This window comes from Thamnophis sirtalis, unplaced genomic scaffold, assembly GCF_051295495.1.
Source record: "Thamnophis sirtalis isolate CommonGarterSnake01/CBP01778 unplaced genomic scaffold, rThaSir2_p1.2 scaffold_5, whole genome shotgun sequence".
NCBI classification, from domain to species: domain Eukaryota; kingdom Metazoa; phylum Chordata; class Lepidosauria; order Squamata; family Natricidae; genus Thamnophis; species Thamnophis sirtalis.
The window spans coordinates 117809429-117830487 of record NW_028261385.1 but is presented as its reverse complement, the minus strand read 5'-3'; the positions used below and the strand labels follow the sequence as shown (position 1 = coordinate 117830487).

At 38.7% G+C, this 21059-nt stretch overlaps 1 protein-coding gene across 2 annotated transcripts in view; it reads left to right on the top strand.

The window, feature by feature from the left end:
• Nucleotides 1-7268: 7268 nt before the first annotated feature.
• The window catches only part of TDRD6 (tudor domain containing 6), a 40132-nt gene continuing 26341 nt past the window's right edge, over nucleotides 7269-21059 (top strand). For both annotated transcript variants that reach the window (XM_087716736.1, XM_087716737.1), the window contains exons 1-4: nucleotides 7269-13887; nucleotides 14951-15069; nucleotides 15200-15289; nucleotides 17274-17328. In XM_087716736.1, the coding sequence (XP_087572862.1) occupies nucleotides 7647-13887; nucleotides 14951-15069; nucleotides 15200-15289; nucleotides 17274-17328 (6505 nt within the window). In that variant the 5' untranslated portion in view covers nucleotides 7269-7646. The remainder of the gene's footprint in view (nucleotides 13888-14950; nucleotides 15070-15199; nucleotides 15290-17273; nucleotides 17329-21059) is intronic.

The window sequence follows — 21059 nt, the reverse complement described above, 5'->3', positions numbered from 1 at the left end:
TGGACAATCTGAAACATACAGGTTGTTCAGTAGGCATTAGGCATGTCTTGATTGCATTTTCAGACTGCATAGACCTTGGTGGCCCTTCCTCAGTGAATAAGGGAGCTGCTTGAATATTAGAGGCATGACAATGAGATGGACAAGCCACTGGATTGGTATACAGGTAATCTTCGACTTACAATCACAATTGATCCCCAAGTTACCATTGCTAAGCAAGACAGTTAAGCCACTTTTGCCCCATTTTATGACCTTTTGTAGGAAGAATTGGTTTGGGTCCCCAGCTGGAAGAAACAAGGGTGCCACCAAATGAAGAGAGAAGCCAGCTGGTTGAAAAGAAGGTTTTCTTTATTAGTGGTTAGAAGCGACTTCAGCAATAATAGGTTCTAGGGCAGCTGACAAAACAGCCTGGTGAGTGGATGTGTTTTTATGTGTTTTTAGGGCTTTGTGATTTAGATTCCCAGGCCCTTTGTATGTACTTTAACCTGTGTTTGAGAGTGTCCTTTTAGTATTCTAATTATTGTTGGGAGACTGTAAACTGAAGTGTCATTGTTTTCATATCTTTAATCTGCTCAGTTTTGGCTCCTTGCAAAAGCTGTAGCCGGCAGCACTTTGCTTATGAATGGAGGTGTCTGGATTCTGAATATCCATTCACAAGGAGCATTCTGCCTTTGTGAATGGATACTAATGTATCTCATTCATAGGCACTTAGCTTATTGCGACACACTGCTTCGGGCAATCTCCCTCTTTGTGAGACGATGTGAGTGGACTTTTATTTCAGGGGAGCCTTCTTCCTATTTGGGGGAAACTGCTCCCCAAACTGATTTTCCTTTTGGGGATGGGGGCTCCCTATACTTTCTTGCCATAGTTGTTAAGTGAATCACTGGAACTGTTAAGTCAGTAACATGGTTGTTAAATGATTCTTGCTTCCCCATATGCTTCACTTGTCGGAAGGAGTTTTTTTTCTAGTTGTTTCTCTTCAATTCGTGCATCACTTGGTATTGCAACATCATTGAACCAGACTTTTTTCTTTTCCACAATAGTGATTATTATTGTTGTTGTTAAAGTAGGCAGGAGACCACAATGCAATTGCAGAGTACTGTTAGAGACGCTTGTGTGTTTTCCAAGATATTCCACAGGAGGGCAAGCTGGCTTTGCACCAGAGAAAGAGAGGCAGCTCTTTCTGCAGCATCACCCAAGGCTTGCTCGCTTTCCCCCCTCCCGTGGCACCCACCTCACAAGTGGGTGCCGCACAGTGGTGGGTTTCAAAAATTTTTGGAACCTCTTCTGTAGGTGTGGCCTGCTTTCCGGGTTCACTGGTGGAACCTCTTCTAACCGGTTCGGTAGATTTGATGAACCGGTTCTACCGAACTGGTGCGAACTGGTAGGAACTCACCTCTGGTGCCGCAACCAGGAAGGTTCAGAGCTGTCAGGGACCTGATTGACTGCACAGAGCACCAGCTCATCTTCCCACTAAACTGTTACCTATCTATCTACTTGCATAGAACATGCTTTCAAATTGGTAGGTGGGCAAAAGTTGAGGTGAATGACAGGAGCTCATCCTGCTATGCAGTGCTAGGACTCGAACAACTGGAACAGAAACCATTAAGCCACTGAGCCACTGTGCCTCATACTCCAGGACACTGCAACCAACATAAATATATGTCAGCTGCCAAATATCCAAATTTTAATCATTTGAACATAAGGATGCTTTAATGATTGTAAGTGTGAAAAATGATGATAAGTCAGTTTTTTCACTTCAAATGGTCACCAAATGATTGTAGGCCAAAAACTACCTGAATATAGGTTTGCTACCTCTACATTCACCTGATCCATGTATATTTTAATAGGGGTGTTATGGTACATTTCCAAGGATGTCACATTAAATGAATTGCTTAGGTATTGGCTGGCTGTATATGTTTCTATATACCTCCTAGATGGAGAAATGCATCCAATATAAACATGTATTGGAAATGGTAGCTGGAGGATCATTAATATCTCACTAATCCTGGCACAACACGTTAATAAAATTGCTTAATTGTTTCAAACCCTTACATAAAATATACTGGGGAAAAACAGCAACATATTTAACAACCCCAATAAAACTATCTGTAGTCTTTATAAATAGACTGTTATCCTAAAGGTTACTGATTTGTAGAGGGTCTTTTCATAGTTCTTCACCAGTTAATACTTGCTGCAGATACCTGAAACTTCATTATTATTTTTTCAGAAACACCAGAAAGATGTGTATATTTAGAAATGGGCAAATATTTGATTGCAAATATTAGGGGATGCAAAACCCCTAGGCACTGAATTATGAAAAGTTGTAATTGAACAGTTTATAAAGTTCTTTCTTATGGCTCAAAATCTTTTGGTCAAATAAAGCCAATTGTCTTCCGTGCCTATATTTAGAATGGCTTTTTTAAAAAGTTCTTTCATATTTAATGTTTACAGTATACTGCTATGTTTAGGACCAGATTCAGCAATATCAATGGTTTTGCTTCTATTCTTAGTAGTGTACTTTTCCAGTTCTTGAAATTTTAGGTTTTGATTTCTGCTTAAATAGACATCTTGGAATCAATCCATGTGATTTCAGGGTTTCAATCATAATCAACAATGAGTTTTCTGTCCTTGTTGCCATGTCCCTTCTCAGGTGCTCATCTCCATTTAGCAATTGTCTCTCTTGTTTCTATTCATATTCTTCTTATTTTAAAGGAACTTACATTGTTCTCTTCTTTTAAATGAAAGAAGTAATTTAGTTCAAATATTTAGATTTCCAACATATCAAATCAAATTTTGATGCTCATAAACCAGCATAATTACAGCATAAACATAATTATATCTTTTCTAGCCCACTCAAGTACCTCTCTCTTTTGAGAAAGGAGATAGTCAAAACAAGAATGGGTAATTGTAAGAGGGAATGGAACTAAAATGCAGAATTATATTTGCCAGGCCTGCAGCAAACCTTAAAGCAAATTAATTGTGCCTAGTGGCAAGTCCTATGTGTAAATTCAAATTTTATGAAGGAATTCTCAGGTTATTGCTCCATTTTACATCAGTGTTCCTACCTGATCATAACCACATACTTCCACTGATATTGTTCCAGTGTCATCAACTGAGACATAATAGATATTATCTCTCTCGATGGCATGATAAACCCCACCAAATTTCCCATAAAGTTGTAATTTTATTTCATTTCAAATACTTACAGAACTCTTCCAGTTATTCTTTCCACTCCCGAATTCCTCCCAACAGTTTGAAACCAAGTCATCATAGTCTTTGCTATCTCTGACCGCAAATCAATCCTCTTTCCAGCTGACTAATGGAAGCCATAATTCAACCAGCATCCTGTCCTTCCTCACTCTGTTTTGTAGTAGTTGATGCTGGGAAGTAATCTGAAATCAGTCAATCAATCAGAATACATGTAGTTACTACAAAAAGGAGTTGCAAAATGCTTGACTACCTTTAAAACATCTATAAAATAATGCCTTGGCATCATGCTATAATGTCTGACCTGCTACTAGAAGAGGCTGGCTAAAGCCCAGGAACTGGGGAGAGGTGTGAAGAAGGGATTCTGCCAACAAGCACATGGCCAATTCAGATGAAAAGATTCTCTTTAGTGTGTTTTCCCTCAGCTGAGCCAGAAGTAAGTGACAAAGAAACAAAATGACAATGTGGTATTAACCTAGTTGAGGGCTGATTTTTTGAAGCAGCACAGTAACCATGTAGAAATGCCCAGACTTTCCAGCTTCTCGAGAGCAAGACCTGAATAATAGTTGCAGCTATTTCATTTTTTAATAATTAAATTCAACAGTCTTATTTGAATACATTCATATACAATAACAGATGGGATTTTCCAAGTTTTTTCCTGATCAAAAATAGATCAGGAAAAACTTTGATAGTGGCTTACTCTGTTTAGTCAGGAAATTCAACATCTTCACTATTTACAGAACTGGACACACAGTGTCCACACACACACAGTATAGTATTAACATCAGTGTAGTTTTTCATATATTGCTTTCAGTGGTGGGTTACGGCTGGTACGCCCCGGTACGGGCATACCAGTGCCTGTTGGGAGCACCAGGTACTGTTCTGGTACAGTGCTCCGGAAGGCCCACCCACCTGCCCGCACTCCTGATATTTGACGTTTTCGGGGCTTCTGCGCACGGATCATACGGCGCCTGCGCAAGCACAGAACAATCTTCATTGCAAAAAATTTTTTCTTTTTCTAACATTGTGCACATGCGCAGACCTTTTTAGGTACAAATGTGCATGCATGCAGAGAACGTGTTTGGCGTGTGCATGAGCGAAGCACGTGTGCAAAATTTTTGTGTGCCAAACTGGCAGTAATGCCAGCAGGAACCCACCCCTAGTTCAGTTCCAAGTGGAGAGAAAGACACTGGAAACATGGAGGCTGATTGGAAAGATAGTTTACTGGTGAAGCAGAACCACCAAGCACATGTGATTCTGGGCAGTTGACCCCATGGAGTGGAGAGTGAGAGGTATTTATACCCTCTCTTGGACTTTGAACTTGACCTTCTTGTTCCTGTGCCAAGCGCATGAATTCTCTTGGTTGCTGTCAGATCCCAATGGGGCCATGTGGGGTCATGTTTGTCTTGAAGTCAGGTTTGGTTGAACCTTGGGCTGATGTAATGTTGGGGGCTTGGTTGTGCCATGTGGTGAGCTTTGCTGATAGAGAATCGGATTATGTCCTTGGAGGGTCACATCTTAATGCCATCACCCTGGAGGTGGAGGCCTTTTGTCTTGTAGATAGGCTGACCCAGTCTTTCTCAATGGGCACCAAATATCTGCTGGGGGCAGGGAGCTGTTTTGTCTTTAAAAACATGTTTCTCCTTTTCTCATTCAGGGAAATATAATATTCTGACTTTTTAATATTTCCTAGACTGTTTCATTCTTCTAAGAGAGCGGTGGGTGCTAACTTTCTACATTTATATTGTAGTTGTTCCAAGAAAAATGGGAAAACTTGCTGCCAAACGTTATGTGATTTTCCAGAGTTTTGGGGTGTAATTGCATTAAGTTTCTAAAAGAGGTATGATATATATTATGGTTTTGATTTTAAAAATATATTCCTTCAATTCTAATCTCATACTCTGCCATTATCTACTAGCCAGTGGCTGCCCCCAAAAGAAAAAAAAAAGAAAAAAAAATCAGAACAGAAATTTGAAAATCCAAGTATATAATGAATGTCAACAGAATTGCTTCCCTTCATGCCCTATGTTCTTTTCTGAATCAGTATAACAATACATTTATTTTCCATGTAAACTCAAATAAAATTTTACCCTTTAATGTGATAGTCTTTTGCAGATGATGATATCCTGAACTGTAGCCTCCTCAGAGCTCCTTCCTCTTTGAGAAGGCCAAATTCTGCTGAGTAGGGAAGAAAGCTGAGCATGTTTCCCTCACTCTGCAAGCTATAAAAACTGTCATCAACCTGGCCTTTGCAAAGCTGCAGTATGAAGATAAGGTTGCAAGCTCCAGAGAGCAACATTATTCCAAAATCCTTCAAGGGCACTCTGTCTGTATAGAATGTGATTTATATAGAATCACATTTGACAATGTACCATTCTGAGGTATCACTCATTTGTTAATTTGACACGAACATACCTACGCATCTGAGAAATAAATATATTAGTTAGCCTCCAGTTACCCTTTGAAATCAGTTACTGTAGAAATCCATTTATGACACAAGGCAAACTGATCAGTATACATAAGGATTCTGCATTCAATCCACTTTATAAAATGAAAAGACAATATTCACACTTATGGATTATCCTTCAGGCTAAGTCTTTTATCACATTTCTTTAACACACATGCACAAACATAATTTTCATGATCTAAAGAGGAAATTTTGTTGTTTTTTCACTTGCAGAAAAATGGAATAAAATGAATTGACATTCAAACCTTGATTGATCTGTCTTAGAAAACACAATTGGGAACCATATACATATAAATTAACATACTTAAGTGCTTGAACAATAGACATTTTAAGATTATGATGTTTCAGTATTTGTTCAATGTCATTTTACACAATTCTCAACAATTTAAAACTTTAACCAAGTGTTGTAGTTTTTGAGGAAACTGATACATTTCTATACCTGCAACATACTGTACAAGTATAAACAACTTTTACAAATTATTGCTATCTGGTCAAAGCACGCAATTGTGTGTACATTGTTAGAAGAAATGTCCTTCTGGGTTCTGTTCCAAGTGGGGAAAAAGACACTGGAAACATGGAGACTGCTTGGAAATGGTGGAGAGGACCACATGGTTTGAGGTCCTGGGGAAAAAGGTGATCACATGCTTCAAGAGGTTGGGCGAAGAAGAGAAGTGAGAGAAAAAGGGGGCTTGCTGAGACTTCCTGAGTTTTTTTAATACATTCTGTTCGGACCACCACTGTCTCCTATTCCTGTGTAAGAAATGTATTCTGATTGGTTTTCAGATGCTATGGGGCAGTGGCGGGGAAGGGGGTGTCTTAGCTAACTTTGTAGGTTGTGTGTCTTTTGAGTCCCAAGCTTGGTTGAGTTCCCAGATGCCATGTGTGAGATTCTGTAGGCTAATCCTACCTTTGTTGTGTAGAGTAGCACTGCTTTAAGGACTCATTGTCAAAAGGGAGGGGGCAGGAAGCTGCAGGGAACTACTTTGTCTTTAAAAACAAGTTTCTCCCTTTTCACATCTAAGGAAATATAATATTCTGCCCCTTCAACCTTTCCCAGGATATTTCTTTCCTCCAGGAAAGGGGTGAATGTCAACTTCCTACAGTTTGTATATATTATTGGAAAGTGTCATGTATCAGATATTAACATGCTGGTTGGAGAAGCTTTAATAGTAATTTCATCCTTCTTGCAGACTGAACAATGCAAGACACTTTTTTTTACAAAACGTCCACAGTACAAGTAGCCCTTGACACATTGCTAAGTGAGACATTTGTTAAGTGAATTTTGCGCCATTTTACCACTTTTCTTGCCATGACCATGAGGATGCTGCAACAGCCATTAAATAGGAAAAAATGATCATAAGTGATCAAATTGTTTTAAGTGGAGGACTGCCTGCATAAATTTCTTTCCAAGGAACCCTAGTGGTTGAACCTGTTGAGATCCTACAATACAGACGTTGGAGGCAGCAAATTGTACAGCCCATTCAGAAGAATATGGAGATAGAAAGCAAACATTATCAACCCAGAATTCAACTATTTTTCAAGATTTGTTTTGGCTTATTGATTTGATGGGCTGTTTTATTATTCACGCTCTTGGTTTCAGTATTCTTGCTACGACTGGTCTTCTTTTGGTTACCACGATCCAATTCCACCAACCCTGGGCGAACTGGACAAAAACGTTTGAGTCTTTTTTATAACATCCTTGCAGAGATCGCCTCCGCTTTTTCTGCCAGCTTTCCCCCCCACAAATGCTTTGCGCCTGCGCGGCAGCCAGTACATGATTCCCCGGCGCCTCTGAAAAGTTGGTCTCCCAATTCTGCTGACTCACGCTCTCCTTAACGCCCTTCTTTATCGCAGCCAGGCGACGCTCGCGGGCAGGAGGGGGCGGGGTCAGGCGCGTCTATGTAACGCGGTCTTCGACCGCCGCCTGGCGTTTCGTGGACGGTTTGAAAGCGGGGGAGGGGGCGGGCCAGCCATGTGTTCCCCGCTGCTCATCCCTGGCAGGTCCTTTACCTTTCGGGTCTCGTTCGTCGAAGTCCACCCTAAGGTGCCGCTGGTGAGGCTATGGGGGCTGCCCGGCGAACGCAGAGAGGAATACTTGCGGCTGATGAAGGACCTCCAGATCAAAGTAGGGCCCCGCTTGGCGAACTCCCCTGGGGACCGCGGGGGTCGAGGAGACGGCGACAACGACGGCGAAGCCTTGGCTCTGGGTGACCTGTGCCTGGTGGAGCTGGGAGGGCGGTGGCACCGCTGCCGTATCGTCGGCTGCCGGTCCAAGCCGGCGCAAAACTACCGCGTCTTTCTGCTGGACGAGGGCCGCACGCTGAGCGCCAGCTCCTACTATTTGGCGCGGGGTCGCAGTGAGCTCTTCCACTTACCTTCCGAAGTAATGGGATGCATCATTGCTGACTTGCTCCCACCCGGCGATTTCGGGGCATCCTTAAAGACCACTCTTAGGAGCTCAAAGACCCCGCTAGGATCCCAGACACTTAACTTACAATGGGGGGCTGAGGCAATCGATTTTTTGGGTTTTTTACATGGCAAAGAGGTGTCGGGCGTCATCCGAAAAGTGCTGATCTCACAGTGCCTTGTGGTACTGGAAGTGCCCTGGTTGCTGACACAGATGCGCCATCTTGGGCTTGCCAGTCTTGCCTCTACTGCTTTTGGCACCCTACTGAGTGCCATTTTAGAAGTTCCAGAGATTGCTTCTGTCCCATTGGAGCCAGCTTCCACTTTGTCCAAATCCCCAGTCCTTCCTTCTGCTGCCCAGTCCAAGCAGGGTCATGTCACAGCAGATTTCTTCTATCCTCAACTGGAGTTGAATGTGACTGTGCCTGTGGTGGTGACTCAGATCTCTGATCCGTATAGAATATATTGCCAGCTACGTAGTCTTTCTAAAGAAATCCAACTACTTTCAGATGCTATGTACCAAGCTTTTGAGGTATCAAAGGGAGAATTTGTAGAAGAGGCTTTACCCACCCCAGGCTCTCCCTGTGCAGCCCACGGTATAGATGGATGCTGGTATCGAACTTTGTTATTAGAAACATACCCAGCAGATGATCAAGAGGATCAACCGGAGGCAGTGGCTCAAGTGATTTGTGTGGATTATGGCAGGAAAGAGTTTGTAACAAAGAGACATCTGCGCAACTTACCTGTTGAATATTTCCGCATGCCAGTAGTAACCTACCCTTGCTCGCTGCAAGGTATTACCGATGGAGGTTGTGGCTGGACCCATTCACAAATTAATCAACTTAAAACATTGCTTTTGGGCAAGGTAGTGCAAGCTCACATCGAAGCTTACTGTCCTTTTGAGCATATCTATTATATTACTCTATATGGGGAAGATGGTCTCAACCTTAATTGCCTGTATGGGGTGCAGGCACATTGCCTGGCTCAAAATCTCCTGCACAGTAATCAAGAATGCATCTCTGGTTTAATTGTTGAATCAGAAAGCTTGGGTGTCTCAGTCCAAAAGGAATCTGCTTCTTTGTCAGAGATATTGCCTACTATTGCTGCTACCCCATTTTTTGATGTGCGTCTGAAGGCAGGCGAGTACCATAATGTTCAGGTGTCATTTCTTCAGGACCCTTCAGAATTCTGGGTACAGTTGCAGGAACTTAAACATCCACTTTGTCACCTACAGCGGAACTTAAGAGACTTTTATTCTCGGAGTAAGAAACTAGAATGTATTCTACTTGAGCCCAAGGTAGGATCCCTCTGCTGTGTCATGTTGAAGGAAAACTCTTATCATCGTGCCCTTGTTACTAAAGTTCAAGGGAAAGGAATTGTGGTGTATTTGGTGGATTGGGGAAACACTGAAGTAGTTGACTTGTATAAGGTGAAGAAATTGCTTCCCCAATTCAGAGAACTTCCTGCTGTGGCAGTCCGGTGTGCACTGGATAAAACTTTCCCAGGTCAGCCATGGAACGCAGAAGCTGCTGATTATTTTAGGAAATCTGTGCTAAACAAGGAATTGATGATCAAAGTTCTAGGTATGCAAGGAGATGTTTATATAGTTGAACTTTTTGATAATTCTCTAGTGGGAGAAAAAAATTTGGCTAAAATCATGTCCCAGAGAAAGTACACAAAGCACCATGAAGTACTAGACACTCTCCAGGCAATATCAGATAGGCTATTGGCAGGGGACCCTGACAGTAAACCAATGAGGTTAAGACCTGTAAAAAAAATATCAGTGACAGATGAAGTAAAACATCCACAACAACATGATTCTTCAGCCTTTTCTGCAGCTGAAATGTTGAGAAATGAACACCACTCCAGTGAGGGAACTTTTTATTCTTCATCAACTCTCAGTGGCAGTGATAATTCATCATGTGAGATACAGAACTATTCTGAAATAAAGGCAGGTGAAGAACAGCTTGAATTTGGAAGTACAGTTGATGTGATTGTAACACACATAGAAAATCCTAGTCATTTTTGGTGTCGATTATTTAAGAATTCCCATGAACTGAATATGCTTATGTCTAAAATTCAGGATTATTGTATACAATCAGCAGAGCTTCATGAATGGCCAAATTCGGTATGTTTGGCTAAGTCTTCTGAGGATAAAAAATGGTACAGAGCTGTTATCATTAATAAGATTCATTACCCAGAAGAAGTTGAAGTCGCTTATGTTGATTATGGAAATAAAAAGCATGTTTCACTGAAAAATATCCGTGCAACTACAGCAGACTTTCTGAAGCTAAAAGCTCAAGCTTTTAGATGTAGCCTTTACAATTTAATTCAGCCAAAACATACAAATCCTTTTGTTTGGGATAAAAAAGCCATCGAAACATTCCATGAATTTGTGAATTCAGGATCTAAAGTGTCACTGAAATGTATTATATTTGCTTTAGCAGCATTAAATGGTACAGAACTTTTTAATATTGTTGACCTTATTACTCCTTTCGAAAGTGCTTGCCATTTTTTAATAAGAAAGAGTCTAGCCACATTTGTACACAGAGAGAAACCCTTGGCATCATCTGTTCAACTTCTATCGTACTATTACTCAACCCACAATATCAAAAGAGGAAATGAAGAGATTATTTATGTCACACATATTAATAGCCCATGTTTTTTTTTCTGCCAGCTTGCTAGGAATGCAAGTGCTCTTCAAAATTTAACTAGTAACATTAGTAAAGTAAGCAAAACAAACAATTTGCAAACTTCACCCAACTCTAGAAATTTGTATCTTGCAAAGTATACTGATGACTGCTGGTATAGGGCTATAGTAACTTCAAAAAATGATAGCAAAGAAGTTTTCTTTGTAGATTTTGGGAATACACAATTATTAAAAAATGAAGATCTGGTTGTAGTACCAAATGATGCTTACGAGTTAATGCTTTTGCCTATGCAAGCTATAAAATGTTCTCTCTCTGATATTGTTGATCCACCAAAAGATGCTATTGAGTGGTTTGAAAAGGCAGTGTTGGATAAGCCCTTAAAAGCTTTGATTGTAGCAAAAGATCCTGATGGAACATTGATAATTGAATTGTATGATGGTAAAATGCAGATCAATGCAAAATTGAAACAAAGCTTAGGTTTGCAGACTAGCAAAGAGATTGCTGAAAACACAGAAAACAGTACTCTATCTTCCCAATACTCAGTTAGTATAGAAGAAAACAGTGAAAGAGGACTAGCTTCGGTAGACTTTGTCAAACCTGTTCTTGACGGCAATACTAAATCTAGTGCTGTTTTTGGAGAAACATGCCAATTGCAGCAGAAAACTGAAAAAGAGGTAGCAAGAAAATTCCCAGAATTCACTGACGGCTCTAGCACAAGTAATGATGTGGAAGATTGGAAGGACATGAAATGTGCAACCCTTCATAAGAAAGAGGAGAGATGTGATATTAGAAATACATCCAAATCTGTAACACATTCTTCTCCTAAAAATATATATGAACTACCTCAAAAAAGCATAAAACCTGGTTTTAAATCTTTAGTGTATGTTTCTCACATAAATAAGCTTTCTGATTTTTATGTACAATTAGTAGAAGATGAGCCTATCCTTGATAGCATATCGGAGAAAATAAACAGCTCTAAAACCATTTCAAGCTTAGTGGGGCAACAGCTTAATGTAGGAGATTTAATATGTGCAATTTATTCAGAAGATGGCTTATGGTATCGAGCTGTAATTATTAAAGAGTCTACTAGTGAATTGGTAGAGGTACGGTATATTGATTATGGCAATACTGCAGTAGTTAGCATTCATAAAACATGCAAACTTATTGAAGACTGTTTGTCTTTCCCTGTAATGAGCATCCATTGTATGCTGGGTAGTATTAAGACGTCAGAGATTCCAGAATGGACACAAAAAGCAGTGGTGTATTTCTCCCAAAAGACAAGCGATGTTCAGATGAACTGTCAATTTGTTGAGAAAGTAAAAGGCAAATGGGAAATAACACTCAGTGATGAAAAAGATGATATAATGGTTGATATGATTAATAGTTGCCTTGAATATAAAAAATATGACCTAATAGAGACATCTGAGAAAGGATCTTATAAGATTGACAAAGTAAGTTTATGTGAAGATATTCTTTCTGATGAGCACAGCATACTTTCAGCTAGCAAATCGTTTTTCTGGAAGACACCTAAGATAGGTGAAACTATAAAAGCCTTTTCATTAGTTCCAAAGAATCCAGGATATTTTTGGTGTCAGTTCACTGAAAATGATATTAGTTCAATTGAAATAAAACTTCAGGAAGCTGAAGAAAATGCAAAAATCCACATTGATGATCTTGAAAATGGCAGTCCTTGTCTAGCAAAGTCTAGTGATAATTTATTTCACCGAGCAGTTGTTAGCCATATAGAGGAAAATTCCTTGACAGTAATTAACATTGATTATGGAACTGAGAAACATGTCAGCATAGAAGTGATCAGGCAAATTCCTGATGAATTGTTAATAATTCCACCACAAGCATTTTTGTGTTGTCTCTTTGGCTTTGATTCTGAAAAAGGTTCATGGGATGAAGGAATAAATGAAATTTTCTGTGGTATGATAGCTGATCTTCCATTAGAGATTACAATTATGGACAAACTGAACTATGATTCTTTTGAAATTCCCTTGTTTGTAGTTAAATTGGAGTATCAAAATATAAGCATCAATGAACAAATGAAACACTTTTGGAAACATCATGCTGAAAGTGGTGATTCCACTATTGCAAATAATTGCAACCTTGAAGAGCGGATTAGAAATCCAGAAGAAGAGAATTCAAAATCAGTGCTATTTGAAACTGAAACTTCTGTTTGTACAACGACCCCCAAAAATAGTAGTTTGGAAGATGTATTATGTTGTCCAAATATATTACAATCAGACAAGTGTTTTGGTGTCGGAGACAGGATTTTATCAGAAACATCTGTACAGCCATTAAAAAATCAAATCAAGCACCACTTTATCTCCCATGAAATATTTCATACAGGCAACCAGCGGCCCACATTTGATGCATTTAATAATGAAACAAACTATTCTGTATCTGGAAACAGAAAAAATATAACAGACTCTACAGGTCTTTCTGAAATACAGCTTTCTACTTGTAAAATTGAATATGATACACTTGAATCTCAGGAAGAAGCAGAGGACAAAGAAATATTAATGCTAGACTCTTCTGAAATTCAGTTGCCTTTGGATGATACAAAGAGCTTGTCAGACTTTGCACCCTTACAAGTGCTTCCCCAATTAAATAATGCAAAGAACATGCCAGAAAAAGAGAAGTTAAAAATGCCCTCGCTACAGCCAAAGACAATAGAAATAAAAACTTATGATGAAACACAAAAGTCAGAATTGCATGTACTTGAACATGTGGAAGGACAGTCAGCACACGAAGTAAAAGAGAATACTTCACTAATGAATGAAAATGTAATAGTAGAAGTGATGGCATCTGAAGCGTTTCCTTTACTGACTGAGAAAGGCAGCAATAATATGTTATATTTGCAACATCCTGCTTTGTCTGTTCCTGCAGATAATAAAATGCAGTCATCATTTTCAGAAATTAAAGTTAAGCCACAGGAATTCTGTTCCATTGAAGGTCTTGCTGAAGAGTGTAAACTGGGAAAAAGCGACAAGCCCAATTTTACAGAAGGGCAAACTGTGTTAGGAAAGAATTATGAAGAAACGCATCTGAGCATTCATGGAAGTTTTAAAGATAGTATTTGTGTTGAAAAGGATTATCTAACAAATATACAGCTAAGTGAAGTGGATGAACCCTTCATACATGATACAGGTAAGGCGTTAATGTAGAACTTGAGTGACAAAGTTGATTTAAGATTTTGCAGTCTTGTTCAGTTGGCAAATTCAGATTGGCAAAGTAAGTGGGAAAAATCATTGAGATAAATAACTCTAGGCAAAAAATAATGGCAACTTAATTTTTTGGAGAGGGGTTTACAATTATTTTTCAAAAGATTGAGTACAGACTATATAACTGTCCCAATATTGCTCTCATTTAAGAATGTGTAGTTTCCAGATCCAACTGAAGAACAATGATTCATTAGATCCATTTCATTTGGGAGATACTCCATATGGCTGAATTTATTTCGCCTTTGTGAATGAAATGGTTGGGAGTGTGGCCTTAATAATTCCCCTAGATGTTTCAGTGACTAGTACTGTCAGTCATGGTATCTTTGTGGGCTATTTTCCTGTTTCTCCTATCTGAATGAGGTCCAAAAAGGAGAAAGGCATTGGGTTCCACCCTATGTCATAATTTCTAGAAGAGATCCTGTATATTTTCATGATTACATCTAGAGTGAAAATTAGGCCCACTCCTAAACTAGTAAGACCTGGAAATGAGACCACATAGTTAAACCAGATAATTGCAGCATAAGTCCATGTTTGAAAAGTGTTGGGACCCAGATTTCTAATCAAGGCAATTGTTAAATTAGTTGCATCTGATTTTATAAATCCCCCACCCCGAGTTGTGAAGCAAATCAGTGCAGTTAAGTCAAAGTCACAATTCTTAAAGCATCTGGCTTCCCCCATTGGCATTGCTTGTTGGAAGCTAGCTGGGAACTTGTAAATGGGGATCACGTTATGCTGCAGTCTTCATAAATACATGCCAGTTGCCAAGTGCCCGAATTTTTATCAAGTGACTGTGGGAATGCTACAACAGTTGTAACTTACTTTTTCAGTGCCATTGTAACTTGGAACAGTTGCTAAATGAATGGTTGTAAATCAAGGATTACATGTATTAGTTGAGATTGACAATGTAAACTACAGCTGCCAATCTCATTGCTCCATCTATAGTACATAGAATGAATAATAATGTAACTAAACAATGTTATTTCTTGCAGAAAAAAAAGAAAACTTTTGCAACTTAATGGGATTTGATATTGGTTCCCAATGCATGGTATGGTCAGGTACTCAGTGGTACAAGGCTGAGATTTTAGGCATATCTCCTGAAGGTACAAAGGTAAGGAGTTCTGAATATATTAAGTGTGCTGGTTTCATGTTACTTTGATTGTGCTTCTATTATATAAATTAATGTCTTCTAATTTTCTGTAGGTATTAATATTTAAATCTTATGTTATTTATAAATGAAGGTTTTGAATTTTTCCAATGGAAATGAAGAGATAGTCAATCCTATACATGTTTGGAATGGGATTCCTGAATTGGATTCAGACCTTACTCAGGTATATTTTCCAAAATAGTAAAAAAGCAATTGTGTTATGGAAATTTGTGAATATTTTTCTCTGACCTATTGTGATTAATTTTTCTTTCCATTCAGTGAATTAGTGAGGAACAGGTTTCATACAGGAATTGGTAGGTAATTCAGTAACACTTGAATAAGCAAACTTAGTGGCAAGAAATAAAAATAAAATTCACCAAAATTGATAGAAAATAATGAATAATAACATTTTTTTGCTAAAATTTAGGGGGTGGGGAACCAACCATTGGCATTATTGGTATGGAATGCATTATTATCATTTGCTTAAGACAGATATAAAACTGAATGTTCCTAGTTTTTGAACAATAAGTCTCAACTCCTCCAGTCAGCATAGCAAACTATTGTTGATTTTTTAAAAATCATAGAGGTCCCACTCTGGAGATAAAATTGATTTTGATCCTGTGTTCAGTGTGCAACTTATACTCCAATTTTATTGGCTGAGAGATAATGCAAGTAACACTTAGCCCACTTGTTGGCCTTTATTTAAGAATTGTGATATGTGTGTGACTAAGTCAGGGAAATTCTTAGACATATTTCAGTTCAACCCTGAACCACAAATATTCTTTTTTGTTGTTACATATGTGTATGTTTAATACAGGTAATCGATAGAAAATGATAGATAACGATAAATAATGATAGAGGGGGGATCCCTCCTATTAGCCATAAGAACTATTTTAAAAACTTTTCACGCAACCAAGTGTTTTAAGAATAAGCCTAGTTAGCAAAACAAAAAAGTGAAACAGCTCCTATAAAGAACTATAAAGAAATACCAAACAAAGATGACTTTTTAATAATACCGATGTTATCTTAATTTATGTAAGAACACATGCTTATTCTTGCTGCTGTTTCATTAATTCATCACCCTTATATTTTTTACGTAGTAAGATCTAACAGAGATTCTGATATTGGTAGCCAAGTTGCATATTTTTAAAAACAAATCTTCCTTAATAAAGCATATTGTGATTCTAACAGGACTTCTGGTAGGTTCTGATAGGTTCTTTCCCCCCCAAAAGTGGTTTCATCAAGGCTTTTATGGTTATGCTTTAAGCAGCCCATACACGTATAAGTACATAGCTTAACATTGTGACTACTATCCATGGAAATAAGATCTACTGTAAATCTTTCTCAGCTGAATTCCTGATGAATTCTCCAGTGGTGCTGCTAAAGTGGGAGAAAAGGTTAGGGATGGCACTGACAAGAACTTGATTCTTCAACAACTAGCTGTCATACTGTGCAGACAATTGGAAGCAAATAATTTTGAGTTGGAATTGGTACTGAGAAGCAAATAATTAAACTTCCATTTTTTGTGATGCATTCCATCACAATAAAGGATTCCTGTCTAATCATATCTGACTCTAATGGGAAGTGCTCATCTCTGTTTCTTAGCTGAGGGAACCAGTGTTGTCCAAAAACGCATCTGTAGTCAGTGAGCCAGCATGACTATATGCTGCCAATATGCCAAGGCACATGAAACACTGTACCTTCCCACTGAAGTAATACCTCTTTATCTACTTGCATTTGCATGTTCTTGACATGCAGGTTGGCAGGAGCTGGAGCAGGAATAGGAGCTCACCCGTCACGTGGTACTTGGGTCTTGAACTGCGGGCCTTCCAGTTGATAGGTCCAGCACCTTAACTGCTAGGCCACCATACCCTCCCAGTCCTGATACTCTTGAAATAAAAGTAATGATTAAATAAATATTTATTTTATAATTATTCTCCCTCATGCCATTTTCTGATAAAAAATGCTAAGTAATATTTCAGTTCTGGAACAGAAGCCTAACAAGAAGATACAATATGGAGTGTCTTGAACATATTACATACTGAGGAAGTAGCATGATTTAAAAGCAATGAATCTTAGTGTGCTACCCAACAATAAAGATAGGGTATTCATTAAGTATTGTTCTGTTTTGTAACTGTACTAGAAATTATCTTTATTTTTCCTCTTAGATAATGTCCAAGAATAAAACAGATAACTTGCAGCCTGTGTCATTGGCAATGGAAGGTAGGTTTAGAAATAAGATGAATGTGAACTTGTACTACACATTTTATTTATGTACTATTCTGTGCCTTTTTCCATGTGTACTACTTCATTCAATCTATAGCACACTATTTTTTTCAAGTGTATTTTTCCTACTCAACCAAATATACAAGTAAATCATTTCTAATTTTCCAGAATTGGAGTAGAAATGTGTTTATACTCTATATCATGTTTTAAGTTGTAACAGTTCTCAGCTGAGTAGAAATATTACCAATTTCATAAAGAAAAATGTTCAACCCCACTTCTCTCTTTATAGTATTGCAATTAGATCTGGTTTTCCTCCAAAAACTGTGCCCCAGCTATTATGTATATTTGAAATTACCTTTCAAATATGCATACAATTTGTTAAAATTCTTCATTTTCAAAATATCTCCTTTTTCCTAGTAGTGACAGCCAGTGGCTTGCAGCATACATGCTGCTCTGTAGCGTTCCTTTTGCTATCCTAGATAGATGGGCCACAAATTTCTTGGGAATTGGTGGTGGTTTAAGGGCTATTGCAGGTACTTACTGTTTTAAGTCATTTCATCCTAAATTAGACTACTTCCCATTTGAGGGAGATTAATTATTTTCTCTTGAAGACAAAGAAGTCCAATCTGGATACAAGAAAATGCCTTTCCTGATCCATAGGGCATTGTCTGCAAAATGCCCTTTCTTAGCTATATAATAGCTACTGCACACAAAAGCTTCTTGACAAACTCAAGAGGTTTTGTGCTGATCGCCAAATGACAAGCAGTAAATCAACTATGAGAAATTGGAAGGACAAATTGTGAAGTTTGTGGCAGTGAGGAGAGGGAGAAACATCAAATCAGTAACTAAGACAACTCAAAATTTGCATTTGAGCCTTGTACTCAAATATCAATGCTTTTTTTTTATTATTATTATTATTTGTTCCCAAGCTCAGTCCTATGGTAGCCATTTTTTGGTACTGCCAAGGGCATTTTTTTAATATCAAAGTTGAAAATACCTGAAATTATTTAATACGTAATTGAATCTATGCATGTGCAATTTAACAGTTGTGCATTGCTTGCTTTAGTTTTCCATTTTTTCTCCTTCTCCCATGTTTGAATTTTCAACTCTCAGGATAGGGTTCAGTATTATATCAAACCCTATATGCATATTGACGGAATTTAATTATGAATAATTTGTAAAAATGCCAATTTATGCTGTTACAATGTGGATTAAAATGGTTATGATGCAGCAGTGATCAAGAAATTGGATGGCTATACAGATTTCAAGAAACTATTAACTAAGGATTTTTGACAGATACTTAGATTTCAGTTCTCCATCCCAGCCAAAGGACTATAGAGATTATAGTTTTAAAACCTCGGGGGGATAAAGATTGTTTACTTTGGCAAAAAAAGATTATTATTCATGGTTGTTATATGAAATCTCCAGGCTCACTGATAGTATCCTTGGTATCAGTTTCTGTAGCAAAAGCAATCTGCTCTTTTACCAGCATCTAATTTTAAAGAAGCAAGGGTGAGAAAAGGCTGAGAATTAAAAGGGAGCTCTCTGTTTATTACCAGTCTCATTTTTCCTGGTATACTATATTAACTGAATATCCTCCAAATTACTTTTTATTACTTCTCTAGTTCCCTGAAAGCTTATTCGATTTCCTTCTAGGTGAATTAAGTTTTCCAATCAGTAATGGTAAATGTGTTTGCCAAAAAAAACCTGTGTGATTGATCTTGCATTGTGAAGTGTAGTTCTTAAGAAGTATACGGGTAGTCCTGACCTTGCGACCGGTTGCTTAGCAACCATTTGAAGTTACAACAGACCCCCCCAAGTTACTTATGACTCATTTCTGAAGTTCTTAGCCCCTCTCTGCTCCCCAATCATGTAACTACATTTTTGGCATTTGGCAATCAGCCTGCTTTTATGTCTGTTTGTGGTTCCCCTGTGATGTTTGCTTAACAACTAGTACAAAAAATGTCATTTTTGGGTTGGTCACATGATGACCTGCTTTACAACATCACTTATGACCATAACTGCTTACCATTATAGTTGTAAATTGTGGAATATTAAAGTTTGCAGTCTGTTTACTGGTGCTCAACTCCCTGAGTGGATTCCAGATACAACTTCTTGCTATTTGAAGAACTAAACCATTCGGTACAGGTAGTCCTCGACTTAGGACTGGTTGTTTAATGATTTGGGTGATTGGTAATTGGTTCACATTCATGACTGCTTGCAATGTGCAATTGGTTTCTGGCCAAAAAAAAAAGTTCATTCAGGAAAATAGATTCAGACTTATGAATATGTGATTTGCTTAATGACTGCTGTAAAAACCATAGTAACATCTAGTCTAGTCACATGGATGCCTTGACTTACAACCATGAAATTCTGGTCCCAATTGTAGTTGTTAGTCAAGGATGTATATGTATAAAAGTACATATACTTTTATGTATTTTGTATGAAATATTATAATATCACTGAATGAATGGAACTTATGACCAATCCTCGAAGCTCTGGCTGTTGCAGCACTCCTGCAGTCATGTGATCAATATTTGGTTGTTTGCACCCTGCCCATATTTATAAATAATGCAGCATATTCTCCTGCTCTACATGAACTGCCTGTGCTTCAATTCCCCCCATCTGCCTCATCCATCTCTACCCTCTGACTACCCTCCACAGTACACACCTTTGCCTAGTCCCTCTGCTTTCACCCCCCTCCAAGCTAACCTTTGCTGTATTCTTCCTCCCACTGCTGGTAAGGGTGCAGTCCCTGAATACACATGGCAGGGTGCCAGAGCCTCCTCTGTGGAAGAAATTCAACAGGCCCGGGTAGGGAAGAAGCAGGGTGGCATGGTTGGTGGAGCCTTGTCTTTCACTACCAGCCCAGAAACTGGAGAATGCAACAGGACCAGCTGACAAGATGTGGCACCCTCATCTTGCCAGCCTAGAGTGGTGAGTGTCCTGTAGGAGTAGGACATGCTTTGCAGCTCAGGTTGGAATCTGCTCACCCCTTCCAAGACTTTGCAGCAGAAAGGCTGCGTGAAGCAAGGAGAGGGCCTATAGGTAGGCTCTGTCAATGTTGGACTTGCCTCCACCCATTGCTGAAACCCACAGGTTGATTCTCCAGGAATGCTTTCAACAAGACCTGCAGTGTGTGCCTGCTTTGCTCAACAACCACTATCCCAGCTCTCCCAGTTGAGGTCATTAAGTAGATCATAAAGGAGAGGGCTTAACACGTCACCCCACCAAGGAAAGATTGCGAAACCGCTGGTGTTGTCCTAAAGGTGCTTTTTCTTTTTTTTTTTTTTTAATTGAAAATTTTAAAAAAGCTTTTACAAATATTTCCCTCCTCCACCCTCCCCACCTGAACCCAACCTCCCCCCCCCCCGACTTCCCAGGGCAAATACAGGGTATAAATCTTTAACAAACATATTCTAAAATAAACTAAAAGAAATTTAGTATCTTTCATTTGAGCTTTAACTCCTCTTTTGTTAGGCTAACTCTAAACAGATTATATCATTCCTCGCTTTTTCAGTCACAAACTATCTGGAATTTCTTAGTCCCGTATTTATTTTGAATATAGTCAATCCATCTTCTCCACTCCAATTTATATTTCTCATCTGAGTAATCCTTAAGATATGCTGATATTTTAGCCATCTCTGCTAAGTTTGTTACTTTTAATGTCCATTCTTGAATAGTAGGCAAATCTTCCTTCTTCCAGTATTGCGCCACCAAAAGTCTTG